The 20,445-nt window shown below is 44.2% G+C and overlaps 1 protein-coding gene across 5 annotated transcripts in view; it reads right to left on the bottom strand.

Moving 5' to 3' along the window:
* MARK3 (microtubule affinity regulating kinase 3) overlaps positions 1-20,445 on the bottom strand; it is an 84,895-nt gene that overhangs the window by 48,412 nt on the left and 16,038 nt on the right. For 4 of the 5 annotated variants that reach the window (XM_054567747.1, XM_054567748.1, XM_054567750.1 and 1 more), the window contains exon 3: positions 12,460-12,513. The exons of the other annotated variant lie outside the window; for it this stretch is intronic. In XM_054567747.1, the coding sequence (XP_054423722.1) occupies positions 12,460-12,513 (54 nt within the window). The remainder of the gene's footprint in view (positions 1-12,459; positions 12,514-20,445) is intronic. 5 annotated transcript variants of the gene reach the window in all.

The raw sequence follows: 20,445 nt of genomic DNA, 5'->3' as shown, positions 1-20,445 counted from the left end.
CAGAACAGGCAGGGCGGGAGTGACGTCCAGCCCCTGGAGTCCTGCAGACCGACCGGGGGGCTCCAGCCTGTTTCTAAACAGCCCCAGAGACCCGGCGCATCCCTGGGTGCTTCCTGAAGAAGAGGGGGGCCGCGCCTGCCTCCCCTCATCACTGCACGGAAACCTGTCCCTTTGTCTTGTTCACCACACAGATCACAGCACCTCTGCTGAAATGGAAGAACAAATCCAAGTCCCTCCCAGACAAACCAAGGAAGGGAGGCTGGCAAAAGCCCAGGGTTCATGGAGGAAAAACTGTCGAGAAAAGGCACTGGTATAAGAAAAGAAAAATCATGTGTCTTCGCTTCTCTACACACAGCAATCCCTCTGGAGGGAGCAAGAGGAGCTGACACCGCTGACTGTCCCAGTGGCAGGGCCTGGGCGGCTGGGAGCCAGGGTAGATGAGGGCTCCCTCCTGGACTTCCTATTGTCCTTCAGAATCTGAATTACGTACTTGCACTGCCTAGCTCCCTTCCCCAAGTAATCTGAATTTTAAGAAAAAGAGTTGAGAATAAACAAAGGGGTTTTTTGATTAAAAGAGGAATTCCTAAAAAAGAAAAAGCAGCTGAAAGTCACCGTATTTTGGTCACTCAGCAAGAAACAAGGTTACTGTTCCTTCGCATCATATGAGCCAAGGCTGCCGGTGGGTGAAAGGCAAGCAAGACTCCCAGGGCACAGGTTTCAAGCCAAGCCAAATACGAGAACCAGTGCAATAAGGCAAATGTAAGGCAGGGAAGAGATTGTAATCACTTTCAGAACCACCTTAACATGCAAGAACAGAGTAGGAAAGCTGACAAATCACAGGGGAATAGAGTAACCAACAGTATCACTCAAGACCACTTATTGAACATGACCCAGGGAGCTCCGCCTGCAGTCGTGCGGGACAGGGTATGTGTAGATGGGCTGCAATGTGTTTAACCAGAATTTTACTGACACCGTGCAGGTTACTGCAAAAGTTTTGCTGTTACAACGTCGCAGTGATCGCCCCTGTACACACACCCCTGCGACTGTACCGGCAGGGCAGGTGCCTAGAAATGAATTTGGGGGTGGGGGCGCCAAGGGCATACATGCTTTTAAAACTTTTGTTAGTGCTATACTACTCTTTAAAATATAAGTTACACTGTTGTCAAAATTTTGAGATTTTCCATTTCTCTGTGCTTTTGTCAACACTATGTACTATCAGTTTTTTACAGATCTGGTATCTTTTAGGGTGGTGAACATTTTTACTTGAATATTGATCATCTGTTCCATTAACTACCTAGTGTATCTTCTGATAATTTCTGCTAGGTTATACACTCCTGTTTCTTATCAATTTACAAGACACTTTTATAAACACTTGATTCTTGAGTGTGGGGCTTAGGGGCACTGAGCCCCTGCAGAATCAGAAACCCACATGGGACTCTTAGCTCCTCCAAAACTTAGTTGTCCCACAGTGTCTGTGGGGGACTGGTTCCAGGACCCCCATGAATACCAAAATCCACAGGTGCTCAAGTCCCCTATATAAAATGGTACAGATCAATGCACAGTCAGCCCTTGGCATCTGCAGACAGAAGAGAGTACAGGTATTTGTCGAAAAAAATACCGCATACAAGTGGACCTGCGCAGTTCAAACCTGTACTGTTCAAGGGTCAACTGCAGGAGAAAACAGGACCTTTGTCACCATAGCTGGTGTGACTCAGTGAACTGAGTGCTGGGCCTGCAAACCAAAGGGTCGGCCGTTCGATTCCCAGTCAGGGCACAGGCCTGGGTGGCAGGCCAGGTCCCCAGCAGGGGGGGTGTGAGATGCAACCACGCGCTGATGTTTCTCTCCTCTTTCTCCCTCCCTTCACCTCTCTAAAAATAAATAAATAAAATCTTTTTAAAAAAATTAAAAAAAACAAACAACAAAAACCTCTGTCTGCCATGGCAGACGACGATGAGTACTAATCCAAAGTCACTGGGCCCTCCTTTCTCTGCTGCCTTTGCAGGAGCAACACGTTCAACTTCTTTCACTATTTCATCTACTGTTTACCTACATATTTCTAAAAAGCCTGAATATACTGCTTTCTTGATTTTCCACTCTAGATTTCTCTTGTGGCTTCCTACTTTTGATTTAGTTTTTCTAAGCCCTTCCAAACACACATTTATGCTTCCCCTTCCAGTCCTCTTTATGAGGTTGCATTGCATTTTGGCTAAATATTGGTTTTCAGTTTTTATTTATGAAAGTAGTACATATGCACGGCTTTAAGAGTCAGACTATTTAATGTCTCTCTACCCTCAATCCCTGTTCACAAGGGCGAGCACTTTCAGGACTGGCATTTCCTACCTTCCTCCTAAACGACACACTGGTGAGGCTCCGCGATGGCTGTTTAACCCTGCCCCTGCGTGACCTGTTTTGGTGACATGGGCAATGACAAATTTGGCTCTCACATCCTGTCCTCCAATCTACGTCCCTTGCCTCCTTCCTCCTAATAAGTTACCATAATGTTTGTCTAAATTACTCATTTACATCAAATATTACTTCTAGCCACGCTAGAAATGTATTCCCATTCACTTCATTTATTTTTAAATGGTTTTTGCTTCATCCAGGTACACCGCTCAGTTGGTGAGAATGTCGTAGTGATACACCACGGTTGCAGGTTTGATGCCCCCGCGGTCAGGGCACAAACAAGAATCAACCAATGAATGCATCAATGAGTGGAAGAACAAATGCATGTTTTTCTTGCTCTCTCCCCCTACCCTGTCTCTAAAAAAATAAATTAAAAATATTTTAAGCTACTTTTAAATGTTCTTTTATTTCCTTGGAGATAATAACTGCCTCAGTTATTTTGTGCAGTTAACTTTACTATGTACCTGTCACTTTACTAATTCACCCTAAACTTTGTGACAGAAGTGTAAACCTCCTCTCAAATACTTTCAAATTAAGTTAACTTTGTCCCCCTGTATCAACAGACACTCATATTCCGGAGGCCTTGGTCCTATCCTCAAGGCCCACTGTGCTGGATTTTCTGTTCTCGATTCCTTGCTTGTCTCCTCTTTGGGATTCTCTCTTGTGGTAGTGAAACCTATCCCGCCGGCAGCTCCTGAGCAAGGAGCTGCTGCTGGACTCAGGATGTTTTGAGTCTACCTTCACATTCGATTGGCAGTTTGGCTGGGTCAAGAATTCTAGGTTAGAATTATTTTCTTTCAGAAAATACCCCCCCACTTTAATGATATAACTGACATATAATAATGTGTAAGTTTCACACTTACAATGTGCTAATTTGATACACTTATAGTAAAATATTTACCACAATAAGGTTAATTAACACATCCTTCACCTTACAAATTACCATTCTGTTACTGTCGTGGCGAGAACACTCGCGGTCTGCTCTCACAGCGATCTTCAGTCACAGCACAGACCTGTTACCTACCAGCCCCATGCTCCGTGCCTTAGGTCCCCAGAACTCAGCCAGCTTCTGCCTGTACCCTTTAACCGCCATTTGCCCATTTTCCCAACCCCACAATCCGCCTGGCAACCACTCTAGTTTTATGAGCTCAGTTTATTAAGGTTCTACATTTACATAAATGATATGTAGTATTGTTTTCTTTGATTTAACTTAGAATAATGCCCTCAAGTCCATCCATGTTGTGGCAAATAGCAGGGTTTGCTTTTTTATGGCCGAATAATATTCCAGTGGGGGGGGTAATTTTTTTCAGGGTAAATATTATTTATTTCCCTTTGATGCTTTTCTTTTTTCTTCCTTCCTTTCCTTTTTTTTTTTTTAACCTAATTTGTTGGAGTAACACTGGTTAATAAAATTTTATAGGTTTCAGGTGGTGTACAATTCTGTAATACCTCACCTGTATATTGTATTGTGTGTTCACCACCCCAAGTCAAGTCTCCTTCCAAAACCATTTACTCCCCTTTACCCTCTTCTACCTGCCCCCACCCAGCAATTTCTGATTTCTGCATATGGATCCACAGTATGCTCTAAGTTTAACATATTTAAAATATTTGGTTCTTTAGTAACTTTTTAAAATAGCACAATGAATCACTGCTACAATTAGAAATAAATTCTAGAGCTGGCCGATGTGGCTCAGTGGACTGAGCACCGGCCTGCGAACCAAAGGGTTGACAGTTCGATTCCCAGTCAGGGCACAAGCCTGGGTTGCAGGCCAGGTCGCTGGTTGGGGACGCATGAGATGCAACCACACATCGATGTTTCTCTCCCTCTCTTTCTCCCCCTTTCCCCTCTCTCTAAAAATAAGTAAAATCTAAAAAATTCTCAGTTTATTCTAAATATCAAACTCATTAATTCCTGCCAAAAAGAAAATAAGTCTAGCAATAAATTTAAAAGTTTCCCATAAAGCAGCAGCAACACTGAGGCTGGATCTTCTTCCATTTCTACTACTGCTTTTGAGATCTCGCAATAAAGAAATATGCTTCCATTTTTAGTCTCCATACGTTAAGTAGGCAGAATCAAGAAGGGCCTGTATCTGCTTTCACTTCCCACACTCCGTGTCTGTCAGCTGACCAGGCTCACCACGCAGGTGTGAGCGCAGAGGCTGGACTGCCAGTGACAGGGAGGACTCAACTGGCCCACCCCTTTTGTGAGCGGCCTGGAGGGTTAGCCTGTTCCAAGCCAACGTGAAAAGAGGAAAGCATTACGGAAAGAAAAGATGAAGGGCTGTTCCATGGGAACAACCTGCACTTCACCTGAGGGGGACAGGGAAGGGAAGCAGTGAAGACCCCGGGCCTGGCGTCACGCCCAGGAGGGCCCGAGAGCGAGGCACAGCCCGCCGTGGCGGCAGCCTGAGACACCGGGCACGGGGGAGGTAGGCCTCAGGGAGGCAAAGAAGTGACACACTCCGAGGGAACCACAGAAAGTCGAGGAGCTGTTCTCCCCTGGGCTGTGCACTGGGGGTCCCTCAGCCTCACCCCAGAGCCATCAACCCAGGACCGCTGGGGGTGGGGGGGTACATTTTGAAGAAACCATGTGTTTTTGTTTTTTAAGCTCCACAGAGGATTCTAATGCACAGCAAGGGTAGAAAATGACTGGTTTAAGGAGGCTGAAGCGAAAGTGCCCCAAATAACCTAGGGTGGTAGCAGTAATTTCATCCTAGACCACATGAAAAGCATGAGCTGGTCCTCTCTGCCTTCAAATTACACATTCCCTGATCTGCCCCATGACTAAGATCCCCTGAGATGCCAGGAACGCCCGCTACCATTGCAGAGCCCTAAGCATTAACAGTGGCTCCAAAACAAACCCCGGCTTAAAAAAGAAAAAAAGACCGAGTAGAATTTCATCACAAAGAACCCTGATAAAAGGGGAATCTAGAGTCAATCGTGCTCCAATTACCACTCAGCAACCTACTGAATATTTATCATAGACATCAATTTGATGTTTAGTCTTCTTCTTTAGTAATTTTGATCAAAGCTTTTTAAAATACAAGGATTTCCCTTTCTCTTTTACTGAAAGTCTGGACTTCAGAATGGCGCTTGAACCTCACTCAAAAAATGCCTTAGCACTGGGCCAGCAGGATCAGCTGTGGGGTGGGTTCTCCACTGATGGGCCTTGTTGGATATTCTAACTAGATGAATTCGTCCTCATTCAATTTACAAAGCACTGAACTAGAAGTGACAGCTAACACAAAAGAACCCCAACAGTCTGGAATCACGGAAGAAAATCAGTAGTTCCTTAGCAGGAATCAAATAAATTCAAGAAAAAAATAAATGACGATTAGCATGGAATGAACTACGCCTATGTTGAGGGCAACTCCTGTGGTTGGACCACGAGGCTGAGTGTCCACTCAGGAGATGGAACCAAGAGACCCAAAATACACCGACTATGTTTGGAGTCATAGATTTAAACTCTGTAGTTCCATATGACAGAATAAAGAACAGTGCTGTAGAAGTTTCTAGAAGACAGGTACTAAAGCAAAGGAAAAGGAAAAAGTTAATACCTAGAGCATCTGACACTGGAACAAGATGGCACAGGAAGGAGCAGCCTTCATACTTACATATGTTTAAAGCTGGCTAACAAACCAGTTACCACAAATATGCATTTTTAAAAATCAATTATTTCATTACATGTTACAAATTTCTTGTCTTTAAGTGGTTCCAATATAAGACAGACATTATGATATAAATTGATGGTGTCACAGTATGGTGACAATTACATTTCTGCCATTGAGTAGACTGAGTAACAAAATATCAGCAACAGGAACCCAGGGGAAGGTTAGGGAATCACCGAAGAGTTTACCACACAGACGGCTGTTCCAGGAAAGGGCCGACCTCCAGCTCACATTTGCGCCGTCGGGCTCTGAGCCACCGTCTCTGAGTCCCCAGGTCGATGCTACAGGGAGCGCTGCAGAGGTCTTTCCATTCTTTATCACTTGGCGAAAAATACTTAGACCCTTCAAGGCAGAAGTAAAATTCACAGCAACCGCGTGGGTTCACTGAGAGTCTGCCACCCCATGCGGCTCTTCCTCTGGCTGCGATCCGTGTAGCCTTCATGGTCCTTTGCGATAAATCAGTAATCAAGTGAGTGCATAGGTTTTCTTGAGTCCTGTGAGCTGAGAAGGGGGTCATTGGAACCCATGCCTTGTAGCTGCTTGGTCAGAAGCACAGACATCTGAAGCAGGGGCTGGTGTGGAGGGACTGAGCCCCTTGTCTGCGGAATCTAATTCTATCTGCGGGTAAACTGTGTCAGAATTCAGCTGGATGTTCGGACACCCTGCTGGTGTCAGAAAACTGCCTGCTGGTGTGGGGAAGCTCCCCCACACACGCTGGCACTGGGTCTGTGGACCCTTTTCAGATGTCGATTCCATGAAAGCAAGAACTTCATTTGTTCAAGGTTGTATCCACAGTGCAATGTTGTAAACACAGGCATGTAACAGGTGTTTAATAAGAAGTATTTGTTAAATGGATGAATGAATAAATAAACAACCTGCATAAAAACATGGCTTATGCAATTTTTGGAAGGAGTGGCGGGGTACAAGGTCTGCTTCTGTTAAGTACTTGAAATAGTTCTCCAAACTTGAAACTATTAGCCACTTTCTTCACAGCTACTACAAAGGAAAGCCTCAGGTTAGTTCCCATCCAAGTTTTTATAAATCCTGAATGAGGGAGACTTAACTAAGTCCCTAAGGTCGCATAATGGAAGAAGAGAGCCCATATTTCAGAGTGAGACCAGTATTTGTATTTTCGCCCCATCACTTACTGGCTAAGAAGGTGGCCTACATCCCCCTCTCAGTCTGTCTCCTCCCTGGAGAACCAACATGGTAAGAATACTCAGGTAACAGGGAAAAAAGAAGAAACCTACCAGACCAGCTACCATGAGAAAATGCACCATCCACATGTGTAAGAGCGTGGGAAGCACAGGCTCTAGTTCAATGGCAGCGAACTCCTACGTGCTAACAGACACTGCTCAGCACCACCGCTCTACCATCCGAACCGTGGCAAACATGTTTCATTTAGGACTCAGCAATGCTTGACTTACTGCTAACCATACCCACTAGAGAATGACTGCCCAAGTGTCCGTCACTCATCAGCGAGGCAACTTTGGACAGGTTAGTTTATCTTCCAAGCATCTATTCCCTGAATAATAGAACTTTACAATCTCATGAAATTGAAAAGATTAAATGCCAACTAAGAATAAATTTTGTTCCCCCAAAATTCACGTGTTGAAGCCCAAACATACGAGGCGATAGTACTGGGAGATGGGACATTTGGGAACCGAGAAGGTTAAAATGAGGCCATGAGGGCAGGTCCTCACAATGGGCTCGGGGCCCTTCTAAGCAGAAACGCCAGAGTGCGCTTGCATGTTCCGCGCTGCGCAGCCGCAGCCCCAGACACAGGGAGGGGCAGCAGCAGGCAGAGCTCTCGCCAGAACCGACTGCACTGGCGCCCTGGCCTGGAACTGCTCAGCCTCTGCAGCTCTGCAAAACAAGCCCCTGTGGTTTCAGCCAGCCAGTCCACGGCATTTGTTATAGCAGCGCGAACAAACTAATACAATGAGTGAGTTTGAGTCATACACCTAACACAGTGCACAGCAGGTAACGAATACTCAGACATGAGCTACAACAGTCTGTAGCAATGAAGTCCCACAAAAGAGACCTAGCCAGAACCTACCATTCAATTCTTAAGCTCTACTTATTTCCTATGAGGGAAAAGTTGTAAATAAACAAAAACATCTCCTCCCCCCCAAAACCAAGCAAACAAAAACCTAATTGCCGGCAGGATGCACAATAACGGCAAACATCCCAATCTCACCATGTACCACGTTCTATTCTCACCGCTCCCAAGGGGCTCTGAATGTTAACTAATTTTATCTAATTCTCTCTACTGTCCTATGAGGTACTGTTGTTATTCTCATCTTACAAATAAAAAAACTAAGATCTGAGGAGGGTAAGTGACTTGTCAGAGCGAGGCTAGGCTGACGCCTGGCTTTGTATCCACGTGGCCTGGCTTCACCATATTCTGACCACTGCTTACACCTCCTCTTCTCTTTACGTTAATGGTCTACTTTAAGACTGAAGGGAATGTTAATAACTTTAGTTGGATTACACTATGGTATAGGCACGTGTTAATAAAGTCTAGTATTTTTTTAAAAGGTAAACCACGTTTTTAAAAAACGAGTCATGACTTACTTCTTAAAGACAAACTCAGATTTAATAAAACAAGACACAGCAAGATTACCTGGGTCTCTTTAGCTTTGAGCTAAAGCTAAAAATGACTTCATAAAACCAGGAAGACTAACATTATCATTCATGCTGTTTTCAAAACCGTCACAGTTATACTACATTACAGAGTTCTTTAAGGGCTGACTGAAAAAACATTGACGAACAGAAAATTTACAATGGAGAAAAATACAGGGTCTGGCAGAAGTAACACCGGCTTGAGTGTGGTTGGTAGGGTAATAAATAATATGAATGTAATAATTTATAGTTTTAATTTGAACATTTCACCTAAAATGTCATAGGGTGTGCTTAAGTGTGATATTGTTATGTTACAGAATTACATGCTTATGATTTTGTAATAAAAAGGGGCATTATTTAAATGTGCTAGACCCCATGTATCTTACCAGAACCTCACATTTATTAAATCAATGTGTAAGCCTAAATATTGTCAACACTTTGCAACTGACACAGTTTTAGCACCAGTGCTCGAACACCGCCTGAATAAGCCAGTCCACATTTTTGGGTAGTGGTGGAGTATAAAACAATAACATATTGTTGATGGCAGAATGTTCCTGAAAGTAACTGTTGGCTTCTAAAACAGTGCTCCAAGCTCCAGGATTTAACATTACAATACAAAGAGAGCATGTTCCATGCCCTCGCTGGTGTGGGGCTCAGTGGATTGAGCAACAGTTTGATAACCAAAAGGTCATTGGTTTGGTTCCCAGTGAGGGCACAGGCCTGGGTTGTGGGCCAGGCCTCCAGCTGGGGGCGTGTGAGAGGGAACCGATCTGTGTTCTCTCCCTCTCTTTCTCCTTCCCTTCCCCTCTCTCTGAATAAATAAACCAAATCTTTTAAAAAACAACAACAAAAAAACATGCTTCTATTTTGTAAGAAAAGAATACAAACTTATATACCCCATTTAAAACAATGCCCTATAAACGGAAAATGTTACACTTAAAAAGTTGTTTAACTTGAACAGGTCTGGCTGTCGAGTCAGTCTTCTGTGGCTGGCTCATACTTGAACTACATGATGAAAAACCTCCAAGTGTCACCTATCAGATTAAATGCCAAAATCTACATACAAATTACTGATACAAATCTGCAGCCCTGGCTGGTGCGGCTCACTGGATTAAGCTCTGGCCTGTGAACCAGAGCGTTGCTGGTTCAATTCCCAGTCAGGGCACATGCCTGGGTTGCAGGCCAGGTCCCCAGTAGGGAGCGTGTGAGACGCAACCACAAATTGATGTTTCTCTCCCTCTCTTCCTCCCTCCGTCCCCCTTTCTAAAAGTAAATAAAATCTTGGAAAAAAAACAAACCACAAATCTGCATAATCACACTATCAGGCAATCAGACAACCTACCATGTACTAAACTGATAATGATATGACCAACAGTAATTGTTAATAATAATAAAATAGAACAGCAATTAAAATCTGTGGCCAGCCCTACTGTAGCTCACTGGGTAAGAGCGCTGTCCTGATATGCCAAGGTTGTGGGTTTAGGGCCCAGTCAGGGCAACGAATGAAAGCATAACTAAGTGAGACAACCAGTCAACGTCTGTCTGTCTGCCTGTCTCTCTCTCAAAATAAATAAATAAATAAAAATTTAAAAAATAGCCTCTGGTCAAAAGTAATGCGGGGGAGGGGGAAAGCAATCAAGAAAGATGGAAAAATTACCCAGCTCAGAAAAATATGATGATAAAGTTCTTCCTAGAAATGGCTAGAATTCCAGTTACCTGCAAGGACACTTGAACAGTGGAAGATTTGTAACATCATTCGAATACTGAACTTGAATCCTCAGTAAACTTCTTTATAACCTAATTTTAGTTCTGAATACTAAATTTTAGTAACCCCTAACCCATCTATTAGTACCAAGGCCTGAGCTATATAAAGAAATGGAATGTAAGGACATGATGAATACAATTTCACCTTCAGAACAGAGGCCTGGAACGCTTGGGTCTATCCCAGGGCCACGCTGAGAACCCTGCTGAAGGCCTGCTGTGCCTTTCCAAACCACTTGTTCAAGTCTCATTTCTGGTGCAAGGTAAAGTCTACCTCCCTTCCCGCCTCACACTAAATTCTCATGGCATAACTGGGAAATAACCATTGGGAATACATTAGGAATGTATACAAGGCATTCCACTTACAGTATCCTATACATGCAGTGCTTTGCAGCTTACAAAGCTTTTATAATATACATTACTTTATTAATAATCCACTCTGAGAAGATGCAATTACAGTAGAACCTCGGTTCTCGAACTTAACTCGTTTCAGAAAACAGTTCAAGAAGTGATTTGTTCGAAAGCTGAATCTCTGCTTGTGGCCAAGAGACACGCGACTGATCACACTGGTTATCAGCAAAAGGGCTGTGTGTTAGAGCAGCAGTCCCCAAACTTTTTGGCACCAGGGACTAGTTCTGTGGAACCCAATTTTTCCACAGGTGGCTGGGGAGGGTGAGGGAGAGGAAGATTTGCTAGATTGCCCACCGCTCGCCTCCTGCTGTGTAGCCCATTCTTCAAAGGGCACAGACCAGTACTGGTCCGTGACCCAGAGGTTGAGGACGCCAGGGGTAGAGAATCGAGACCCGAAGCTTTGTCAGACAACTGATACATTTTTTTTCCCGAGAACAACCTGGCCAAGAACCAAACTGTTCAATATCCTAGGTTTGACTATATCTCCATTTTTAAGATGAGAAAGAAACCTGAGGTGAGGGAGTTAAGGGACCAGCTGAAGGTGAAGTTAGACATCTGGCTAAGTATCACAGGATTAAAATTCAGGTCTTCCGGCCTAGTGCAGTGTCTCTATAACCCCCACCTCCTATAGGCCAAGTCTAGAAATCGAATGGAGTATATTAAAAGGCTTTGCAAAACTAAAAATACTAGAAGGATCTTATTATAAAGATCATTAATCATCTGCAGATGCACCAGTGAAATGCCCACACCCAGGCATTAGCAATTAAATCTCTCCTGCAGGCCAGTCATCGGAGCTTTGTAGAAGCTCAGATGATTCTTACGCACATGGAGGGGTCGAGACCTCCTGAGTGACATAAGGTGATACAAAGGACAACAGTGCATCTCAAATGTGTTTTTTTTCCCACTATCGCTGTTTTCATTTCTATGAATTAATGAGCACTCCTTAATGCAACCTAGTGACAATTTATAAAGCCAAAACGCTGCCCTTAAAGCCATACATTAAAGTTTCTCTTCCTCCCTTCTCCTCTCTCTAATAAATAAATTTTAGAGAGAGGGGAAGGGAGGAAGAAAGAAAGGGAGGGAAACATCAGTGTGAGGTTGCCTCTCGCGCATCGCCCACTGGGGACCCGGCCCGCAACCCACGCATGTGCTCTGACTGGGAATCGAACCTAAGACCTTCCAATTCGCAGACCAGTGCTCAATCTACTGAGCCACACCAGCCAGCCTTTTCTGTCTTATTTTTTTAAACTCTATCCTAATCATTATTTAGAACATTCTATTTAAAATCCAGCTTTTGGTTTGCTATTAAGAACATTAAAAAGAGCCCTGGCTGATATGGCTCAGTGGATTGAGTGCCAGCCTATGAACCAAAGAACATTAAAAAGCATTATATTCAACTGAAGGAAGAAAATCCAACAATAATATCATTACATAACACTACATTTAAGTTGCATGCTTTTGAGGAATATAAAGCTTCACTGTACTAAACATAATAAATAAAAACAACAGTAGCGGTATTTAAGAGGCAAATTATATGACAATTAGCACAGAAAATCATTTAAGAAATACTGGATACTTAACCAATCTTACCTTTTGTAGACTTGTTGGATTCAACTGAGTTTTGTCAATTATTTTTATTGCAACCTACAAAAAAATAAATTAATAAAAATTTATGGATTTTAAGAATTTGGAAATTAAAAACTGGTCACAATTTTGTGAATGCCCAGATATGTAGCATTGTTAAAAAGCAAGTAAACCTCAAAACCTGAAACCCAACTTGTTAAAAATAGTGCTTTATATTTTATAAATATGTATTTTATCATTGAAAACAGGGGCTTTGTGCAAGTAAGTGTAGTATTATAACGTTGTATATGACGATACCTATAGACACAGGGAAATAATATCTCCTACAAACCAAAAAATAAGAAGATATTAAACAATGAAAACACTTCTAAAAACATGGCAATGCAGCAAATCAATCTATTAACTATTTACTGACCCTTTAACTGTATCTGAGTCTGAGGCACAAGGGCAGGAACCATGGTTTTGATGGGTTTACACAGCCTGGGATGCTTCCCAGAGTGTCTTGTACACAGTGGAAACTTGGTAATTGAGTAAATAAATGAACAAATAGGTTGATGCTGAATCTGAAAACCTTAACATTTTATTATTAAAAAGGTAAAAAAGATACATGCATCCCTATGTTCACTGCAGTATTATTTACAATAGCCAAGATATGGAAGCAGCCTAGGTGTCCATCAACGGATCAGCGGATAAAGATGTGATATCTCTCTCTCTCTCTCTCTCTCTCTCTCTCTCTCTCTCTCTCTCTCCCTCTCTCTCTTACTCAGCAATGAAAAAGAATGAAGTCTGGAACAGCACTGATGGGCCTAGAGAGTATTATGAATGGAAATGAAAGAAACAAAGAAAGACAAATACTGCATGATATCACCATGTGGAATTTTAAAAAATCAAAACAAACGAACAAACAAAACAAAACCAGACTCCTAGAAACAAAGAACTGATGGTTCCTGAGGGTGAGAGATTGGTAAGAAATGCAAGGGTGGGTGAAAAAGATTAAGGAAAATATAGTCAGTAACACTGTGATAAATGCACTAGACTTAGTATGTCATTCACATTATAAAGTATAGAAATGTCAAATCACTATGTTGTACACCTGAAACTAACATCGTATGCCAAGTATAGCTTAATTGTTTTTAAAAAAGATAGAAATGACCTTGGCAGTTAGAGAAGGAAAATGAGCTAGTTCCAGGCTGACCTGTAGACTAAGTGAAACATACAAAAGTAAAAAAATGGGTCAAAAGGGATGAGTGCGACCCAGGTACTCTAAAAACAAGCCACTAGCCCCGGCTGGTGTGGCTCAGTGGAACGAGCGCCAGCCTGAGAACCAAAGGGTTACTGGTTCGATTCCCAGTCAGGGCACAGGCCTGGGTTGCAGGCCAGGTCCCCAGTGGGGGACGCACAAGAACAACCACACATTTATGTTTCTCTCTCTCCCCCCTTCTCCCTTCCCCTCTCTCTAAAAAATAAATAAAATCTTAAAATTAAAAAAAAAAAAAAAGCCACTAAGATACCCCTCCAAAAAAAAAAAAGAGCTTTAACTTCTAGTTATATGCACTTCTTATCTAGGGAAAAAAAAAGAAAATCATTTTTACTACTAATAAGTGGACCTAGACCGGCTTCTTCATATGGTCGGTTTGTCATTTCTCGCATAAAAGTGATGCCTAGAAACGACATTTGGAATAGGGGGATGGGGTAACAACAGAGGACGGAAGGACACCTCAGCTAAGAGGGAAGCTTTGCCATGGCCCGGGGAACATGAGTGAGTCGGCGTGCCCTGGAGGCCCCGCGCCGGTGAGGCTTGCTTCCTGCTGTGCACCCTGCAGCCGACAGCTCCAGGAAGAAGGACCAGGAAGGAAGGGGCTGCGGCCAACGCCTGAGGAAAGCACTCTGAGTCTCTATGTCAACAGTTCTCAAAACATTTTAGTCCCTTGCCCCTCTGAAGATTACTGATGACACCAAGTATGAGTTGTATCTATGGATATTTACCCTATTACAAGTGAAAACTGAAAAAGTGTAAAAATAAGTGAACAATTCATTTCAAAATAATATTCAACAAATGGCGCTGGGAAAACTGGACAGCAATATGCAGAAGAGCGAAAGTGGACTCTTACTTGCCTAATACCATATACAAAAATAAGCTCAAAGAGGATCAATGCCCTTAAACATAGGACCTAAAACTATGACATTCATAGAAGAAAAGAGGACAAAACTTCATGACTTTGGATTTGGCAATGATCACTTGGATATGATAACAAAATGCATCCAAAGGCAACAGCCAGCTCTTTATCCTGGCGCCTCAGAGGCAGGCAGCCAGCTGCTTCAGGACGAGGCGGACCACCTCTCCCCCACCGCTGGCTGCTAGAAACTCCGAGGTGGATGATAAACGCAGGCTTTCTGCCTTTTCTGAGAAGTGGATGTCCGTAGAAGTTGGTGCTGACGCTCTGGATGAAGGACGGAAGGGTTGCGGGGTTCAAATCAGTGGTGGAAACGACAAACACGGCTCCCCACGAAGCAGGGAGCCTTGACCCAGGGCCACGTCCGCCTGCCTCTAAGGTGTATTCCTGTTACGGACCAAAGGAGACTGGAGAGAGAAAGCACAAATCCGTTCGGGGTTGCGTTGTGGACGCCAATCTTCGTGCTCTCAGCTTGGACATTGTGGGGCGGCGGGGGGAGGAAGAAAGGCATTCCTGGTCTCAGTGATACCACTGTGCCTCGTTGCCTGGGGCTCAAAAGAGCAAGCAGAATTGGCAACCTTTTCAATCTCGAAGGAAGATGATGTCCACCAATAAATACACGGTGAGGAAGCCCTAAACCACGAAGGTAAGAAACCTCAGACCAAAGCGCCCAAGATGCAGCATCTTGTCAGCCCACGTGCCCTTTGACACAAACATCAGTGCGCTGTTCTGGAGAAACAGTGCAGAGAAAAAGAAGGAAGAGGCCACAGAATATGCTAAACTTTTGGCTTAGAGAATGAAGGAGGCCACAGAGAAACACCAGAAATAGACTGCCAAGAGATGAAGGCTGTCCTCCCTCCGAGCTTCCACATCGGAGTCTCAGTCCCGTCAGAAATGAGATTTCTTTTCTTTCCAAAGGTTTTATTTATTAGGGGACAACGGTACTTGAACAATAAAAAAAAAATTTTAATGAAAGAAAAAAACACTTATAACTAAACATGAAGAAAAGATTTTATTTATTCATTTTTAGAGGGGGGAAGGGAATGAGGAGGAGAGGAAGGGAAACATCAATGAGTGGTTGCCTCTTGAGCACCCCCTACTGGGGACCTGGCCCACAATCCAGGCCTGTGCCCTGACTGGGAATCAAACCGGCGACCCTTTAGTTCACAGGCCAGTGCTCAGTCCACCAAACCACACCAGCCAGGCCAGAAATGAGATTTTCTAGGAGTAGAAAATACATAAATAAGATCAGACATCCAAAAAAAAAAAAGAGAGAGAGACAGTACCAGCAGAGGAGAAAGGCAACCCACAGAATAGGAGAAAATATCTGTAAATCATATATCTGATAGAGGATTAATATCCAGAATATATACAGAACTTCTAAAACTCAACAACAGAAATAATTCAAAAATGGGTAAAAGACTTGAAGAGACATTTTTGCAAAGATGTACAAAGGTCAATTAAGCACATGGAAAAGATGCTCAACATCACTTGTCATTAGGGAAATAAAAATGAAAGCTACAAGACAGCACTGTACACACATCAGGATGACAACTACCAAAAATCAATCAATCAATTAAATAAGACTTGGTGAGGATATGGAGAAAATGGAACTCTCATGCACTGTTGGTAATAATGAAAAATAGGACAGCCTCTGTGTAAATCAGTGTAAAGTTCCTCAAAAAATTAAAAACAGAATTACCATATGATCTAGAAATTCCACTTCCGAGTATGTACCCATAACATTTTAATGAAATTCTTATACGTCCTTCTGTATTCAATTTGTTGTGATATCACACATCACACAGTCTTTGGAAAATTCTACTTTACACTCGAGAATGGAAAAAGCAAATAATGTCTGAACAGTATTACAAAAATAGTTTTCACTTTGCAAACCCCCTAAAACAGTCTCAGAAAACCTCCAGAGGTCCCCATGCTTGCTTTGAGAACTGCTACACAACTCATATTAACACTTAAAAAAAAAAAAAAAAGCGCTTAACTTGGTCTAAAGTCTCCATCTGCCAAAACAGAGGAACTACAGAAGGGAAACGCTGCAGTCAGGCGCCCAGGGAGGCCGACCCTGCAGTGGGAGCTCACGGCCCCTCGTCCCTGCCTGGGGGAGGGAAAAACAGAACTGGAGGAGGGACAAAGAGTGAGTATGTGTGCCTGAAAAAAGCTCCATCAGGATTCTAATTCTGTATTTGGAAAACATAATTATCTTGATGGAAAGGATACAAATAAAGCGAAAGGAAGTCCTGGCTGCTGGACTCTGCCAATAATGGCCACGCTGAGCCCGCCTCGCACAGGGAGACGACGCCTGGTCCCTGTTGCAGCCCTCGCAGGCAGTGGGGCACACGGCACTCAGCGGCCGCCGGCTGCGCGGACACAGGCTGGCCCACTCACACCTGCAATGGCACACACCTCAAGAGATGGAGATAAAACAGTGAGGAAACAGGGTTTCTGGTATTTTAACAGATACCAAGGCGGTTTAAGCAATTACATTACTTCAAAGTTGACTGAATTGTCTTCAAACTTGACTTCCTTAAGTAACTTTACGTGGCACCCTTCGACCTCCCAAATGCCAAAGAAACCCCACAGAAAAGCTGTTCTTTTCTGGCCACCACTGTTTTCTTCCTGCTCTCACGGCCAGATCCAGCCAGTAGGCTGCCGCCTCTCCAGTTCCTCTTTCCCCTGATCCTCTGAGCCCCAGTTCCGTCTCATGACTGGACTCTTGATCACTGGTTTCCTCTAGTTCTGCTCAATATCCACCTTCTATTCCAAAGAGCCTGCCCGGATTCTGTTCCTAAACACTTTCACTTTCAAGTAGTGCTATGTAATTAGTACATAAAGCAAAAACAGGAGCTCAAATATGTTGTGCTTGACTAAATCAAACTGAAGCAGTCATTTTACCAAAAGCACGTGTCCTCAAAGTGAAACATCATGATGTATGTGTGTGCGTGTGTGCGTGTGACTGAAGCTCCTAATCCCCTCTTCCCTCCAGTTCCCTGTCGGGATGACTCAACTACCAAAATAACCCTGGCCCAGAGCTGGAGCCCGGAGGACAGCTCAGACCTAGGTCACCAAACAGGAGGTGACTGCGGTGCATCACTGCCTCAGAAAGGCAGAGCCTGGAGAGAAGACCACCCACCCATTCCCAAGGTTGTTGAGGGCTTGTCTGGGGGGAGGCAAGGCCTCGGGGAGAAGGTGTGCAGGACAGGAGTGAGTTCATTAGGTGAGGAAAGAGGAGTGTCCCTGCCACTTGCGTGTAGTTCTGGGAAATTCCACTGATTCACCCTGATGTCAGACACAGTGGAAAATTACAAAATAGGGATAAAGAAAACTCATGCATGACAAGGACCCCCCCTACAACATTCCTCAGCCCAAAGGGCCTCGTGAACCTGCAGCACACACCCACTGGAGAAAAAGCCTATCTCCCACTTCCTGTCAATTCACTACTGGTCAAAAGATCCTAGCATGCAGCCCCAGGCGGGGGTGAAAGCATCCACCATGACTGAAAGAGCAGATGACAAGGAAGGTCCCAAGTCCTTTAGGACACAGTAGCCTGGAAGAATGGCCTACTCCTCATCGTGGGCTGAAATAACAAAAAGCACTACAAACTGGGTGACTTACACAGCAGAAGTGCGTCCCCCAAGGTCTGGGAGGCCAGGAATCTGAGGTCAGGGTGCCAGCACAGTCAGTTCCTCCTGAGGGCTGTCCTCTGGGCTTGCACGTGGCCGCCTGGTTACTGTGTCCTTGCGTGGCAGAGAGAGAGCAAGCTCTCTGGGGTCTCTTATAAGGACACGAGCCCTACTGGATCAGCACTCATCCTTACGACCTGATTTGACCTAACTGCTTCCACAAAGGCCCTATTCTCCAAAACTGGTACACTGGGGGTTAAGGCTTTCACACAGGAATTTTGGGGGACACAATTCAGTCCACAGCAGTAAATACCAAGCCAAACAACTAGAACAAGTGGCTACAAAATAAAACTTCCAGTGAAAACCTAATGATACGCCACATGGAATAACGTCACAAGCATAAAGTAGAATAAAAGAAGCCGACACAAAATATATAGTGAATGATTTTATTAGCGTAGTGTTCAAAAAAACACCTCTGGTGTTAGAAGTCAGAACAATGGTTACCTTGAGGAAGAAGAACAGTTAAGTGATTAAAGGAGGTAGAAGGAAGGTTTCTGGGGTCCAAGTCACGGCACATTTTTCTCCTGGGTCATGGTGCTGCAAACACGATTACTCTGTGATATTTCATCAAACTATACTCACATATATGATGATTGTAAGCACTTTTCTAGGATGTGTTATATTTCAATAAGGTCTTTATTTAAAAAAAAAAAAAAAGGAAGTCAACAAAGACGTCAAGGATCATGAGGAGCCCTGGCCAGGCAGCGCAGTTAGCTGCAGCGGTATTCCAACGCGCCAAGGTTGTGGTTGGTCCTCCATCAGGGCACATGCAAAAATCGACCAGTAAATGCGTAAGTGGAAAAATAAATTTAGCCACTAACTAACTAGTCAGGTGGAGGCATTTCTGGAGAGAGAACCTACTAGATGGCCTTCGCCGGGCAGCTCAGTTGGTTAGAGTGCCATCCTGATATGCCAAGGTTGCAGGTTTGACCCCCTGCCCCCACCCTGGTCAGGGCACATTCAGGAATCAGCCAATGAGCACATGAAGTGGAACAACAAATTGGTATCTCTCTCTCCCCCCTCATCTCTCTAAAATCAATCTTAGAGAGAGAGAAAGAGAAAAAGAGAAAGAAAGAAAGAGAGAGAGAGAGAGAAAAGAAAGAAAGAGAACTCACTAGCTATAAACACAGTGGGCCAGGCTCCAGCCACGAAGCGGAAGGGCAGGAGGGCTGCCTGGCCCAGCCCTCTTCTCGCCCACCCTCTCTCAGCCCATGCAGGACACTGGCTGAGCGGCCACCTGGGCCTGGTGGGAGCTAAACTCAGAGAGAGGTTTCCTTCCTCCGTTCAACGCGCTTTCATCGAGCACACCGAGACAAGCTCTGCCCCTCTGTGCTGTTTACTGAGTCCCAGCACAGTCCAGACATCACAGCCAGGAGTCCTAACCAGGGATGTGCCATGAAAAGTGACGGGAAATTTGAAGAGGCAAATTTTCCGTTGTCTCAGAAAACGAGGACACTGCAGGGCATACCACAGCAAACAGAGGCTGCCTGCTGGCAGGAGTGACAGGCCCAGTTCCCGCTCCAGTGGCCCTGGGCACAGCGGGTTGCAGGCATCAGGCCCTCTGCATACCTGTAACACCATCTTGGCATACGTCCCAGGACGCTCTGGGACAAGGAAAGCGTTTCTTTAAAAGGCTCCCTTCAAAAGTATCATTCCAGTCAATCAACAATATTGTATGCCTGGTATGTCCCAAACTCTGAGCCTACCCTACAGACTACAGGGGAAGAGAAACAATTTCAATAAATGGAAAACTTGCTATCTAGGAAGTACCAGGATCTTTAAAAAAGATTTTATTTCTTTATTTGAGAGAGAGGGGAAGGGAGGGAGAAAGAGAGGGAGAGAAACATCAGTGTGTTGCTTCTCACACGCCCCCAACGGGGGACGTGGCCCACAACCCAGGCCTGTGCCCTCACTAGGAATGGAACCCACGACCCTTTGGTTTGCAGGCCAGTGCTCAATCCACTGGGCCACACCAGCCAGTGCTAAAAAGATTTTATTTATTTTTAGGGGGGAAGAGAAGGAGAAAGAGAGGGAAACATTGATCAGTTGCCTCTCGCAAGCCACCAACTGGGACCAAACCCACAACCCACACCACGCCTGTGCCCTGACCAGGAATCAAA

Source organism: Pteronotus mesoamericanus, unplaced genomic scaffold (assembly GCF_021234165.1).
Source record: "Pteronotus mesoamericanus isolate MK-2021 breed Mesoamerican mustached bat unplaced genomic scaffold, CSHL_Meso_final contig_192, whole genome shotgun sequence".
Taxonomy (NCBI): Eukaryota; Metazoa; Chordata; class Mammalia; order Chiroptera; family Mormoopidae; genus Pteronotus; species Pteronotus mesoamericanus.
This window is presented reverse-complemented; position numbering and strand designations above follow the sequence as displayed.